The sequence below is a fragment of the Eimeria acervulina genome, genomic scaffold, assembly GCF_000499425.1.
Source record: "Eimeria acervulina Houghton genomic scaffold, Eah_scaff498, whole genome shotgun sequence".
Classification (NCBI taxonomy): Eukaryota; Apicomplexa; class Conoidasida; order Eucoccidiorida; family Eimeriidae; genus Eimeria; species Eimeria acervulina.
In genome coordinates, this window is record NW_013549764.1 from 6,060 (window position 1) to 8,793 (window position 2,734).

General features: G+C 42.9%; 1 protein-coding gene across 1 annotated transcript; it reads right to left on the minus strand.

Moving 5' to 3' along the window:
* Positions 1–970: 970 nt before the first annotated feature.
* Positions 971–2,613, minus strand: EAH_00040650 (zinc knuckle domain-containing protein, putative; the record flags this gene model as incomplete). Its single annotated transcript, XM_013395261.1, has 5 exons — positions 971–998; positions 1,581–1,771; positions 2,043–2,152; positions 2,384–2,512; positions 2,610–2,613. The coding sequence occupies 5 exons, from the start codon at positions 2,611–2,613 to the stop codon at positions 971–973; spliced, it is 462 nt and encodes a 153-aa protein (XP_013250715.1).
* Positions 2,614–2,734: the final 121 nt, after the last annotated feature.

Below are 2,734 nucleotides of genomic sequence, written 5' to 3' on the forward strand. Positions count from 1 at the left end.
GCTGCTGCTGCTGCTGCTGCTGCTGTTGCTGCTACTGCTAATGCTGTTGCTGCTGCTGCTACTGCTATTGCTGCTGCTGCTGCTACTGCTGCTGCTGCTGCTGGCACTGGAGTGTATAGGCAGCTGTATTTGTACTTTAGGGCTCTCCTCCTTCCGATTGTGTATATGCATATATATATATATATATATATATATATGCACATTTCTATATTATGTATACATATGCATAATAGACTATATATACTATATATAGATAAATATATTAATATAAAAAGAATATTTAATGAGTATTAATTAATGAGTATAAAAAGAATATTTAATGAGTGTGGGGTTTTCGTTCGATGTTGGCGGCCCCAATTATTTAAAAGACAAACAACGCCCAGCTGTCTTGTTCTGTTGTTCTCTTTATATTTTATTTATTTATTTATTTATTTATTTAGTTAGTTATTTATGCTGAACAAACTCAAACAGCAACTACATGCAACGAAAAAACACCCCCTATCCTGCCCCTTTTACAATCCCAACATGGCTAGCTAGCTAGCTACCTAGCTAGCTAGCCAGCCAGCTAGCTGTATAGCTAGCTAGTCAGCTATAGGGCTAGCTAGACAGCTAGCTAGCCAGCTATACAGCTAGTTAGACATATAGCTATGTGCACAGCTACCTGGGCGTGTAGCTAGCTAGCTAGAAAGCTAGCCAGGCACATAGACAGATGAGCAGCTAGCTGGATAGCTAGCTAGGCATACAGCTTGCTAGCCAGCTAGCTAAGCAGCTAGCCAGCCAGCTAAGCAGCTAACCAGCTAGCTAGCCAGCTAATCAAGTGCCTTCGGAACCCGTCTAAATCTGTGGCTAGCTATCTATCCAGCTAGCTAGCTGGATAGCCTGCTAGTCAGCGACATTCAGAGATAACAAACAGCTAGCTAGCTAGCTAGCTAGCTAGCTAATAAGGCAAGCAACGAGGCCAAATGGAGTTTCAATGGCTGCGCTTCTTCTTGTGAGACCTGAAGAAGAAGAAAACAAAGAAAAGATAAAAAGTAAATAAAGAAATAGAAGTAAGAGATACAAATAGACAAAAAACAACAAACTAAGAAAGATAATATAATATAATAAATAATATTTATATTTATTACACATACATAGTAAATAAATATACAAATAATATATAATAAATATACATCAAAGATGAAGAAAGACAAAGAAAGACAAAAAGAGAGGAGACACAAAAGAAACAAAGGAGACAGCAAGACAGACAAACAAAAACAAAAAAAAAGCAGAAGAAGAAAAACAAAAATAAAAACAAAAACAAAGAGAGACAAACAAAAACAAATAAAAAGAAGAGAGACAAAAACAAACAAAAACAGATATATATAATATATATATATATAAACAAAAGACAGAGACTGAAAGAGAGACAGAAGCAATAATAAAGACAGACAGAGACACAAACAAAAATAAAGAGAGACAATAAAGAGACAAAGACAAAGACAAAGACAAAGACAGAAGGAGACAGAAATAAACAAAGAGACACAAAGAAAGAGACGAAAAGACTGAGAAGTGCAGCAGCAGCAGCAACTATTACATACTTTTTGTGTTTATTCTTCTTGTCTTTCTTTTGCTTCTTCGATTTCTTCTTCTTCTTCTTCCGCCGCTCGTCATCGCTGCTGCTGCTGCTGCTGCTGCTGCTGCTGCTGCTGCTTCTGCTGCGCTTCCTCCGTACCCCCAGAGGCGGTGGGCCCTCATCATCGCTGCCGATCCCCAAGGCGCGACGCAAACGCTGCAGCAAACCACAAACCCTAAACCCTAAACCCTAAACCCTAATGTTGCTGTTGTTGCTGCTGTTGCTGCTGCTGTTGATGTTGCTGCTGCTGCTACTGCTGCTGTACTACAACCACTACTACAACTACTACAAGTACTGCTCCTACTCCTGCCGTTGCTCCTGCTGCCACTGCTACCGCTGCTGCTACTGCTCCTACTCCTGCCGTTGCTCCTGCTGCCACTGCTACTGCTGCTACTGCTGCTGCTGCTGCTGCTGCTGCTGGGGTTACCTCATCGTCTTCTTCTTCTTCTTTCATCTTGAGAGTTCTGTTGAGGGTCTCCGTTTTCTGCGGATCCACCAGCCGAATGTCGTTTCGGCATTGAAAAGACAAATGACCCACTGCACAAACATACAAATCAAATACATTATACCTAGCTAGCTAGCTAGCTACCTAGCTACATCCTAGCTAGCTAGCTAGCTAGGTAGCTACATCCTAGCTAGCTAGGTAGCCAGCTAGCTAAGTAGCTCATGGCTAGCTGGGCTGTATAACGGCAGCAAACGGCACAGCAGCAGCAGCAATAGCAGCAGCAGCAGCAGCAGCAACAGCAGCAGCAGAATGAAGAGAAGTACCTTGATTGCATTTGGTGCATGCACCGGGTGTATGAGTGCTGAGTGTTCCTGTAAGTCTGGCGAGCGTAAGCAATTCTTTAGCTTTGTCTTTAAGCGCATCTTCTGCTGCTGCTGCTTCTTGCTGCTTCTCTGGGGCATAGGGATCATACCCCACACTCTCCGTCCATATTGCATGCGTTCGAAGTGAAGCAGACACTGCAACACGATTGCTCTGAGGCATACGAACCCATCCTGCTGTAGCCGGCATCTTCTCTTGCTGCTGCTGCTGCTGCTGTTGTTGTTGCTGTTGTTGTTGCTGCTGCTGCTGCTGGTAGTGGTGGTCCTGCTGATGCTCTTGTTACTGCGGTGGCA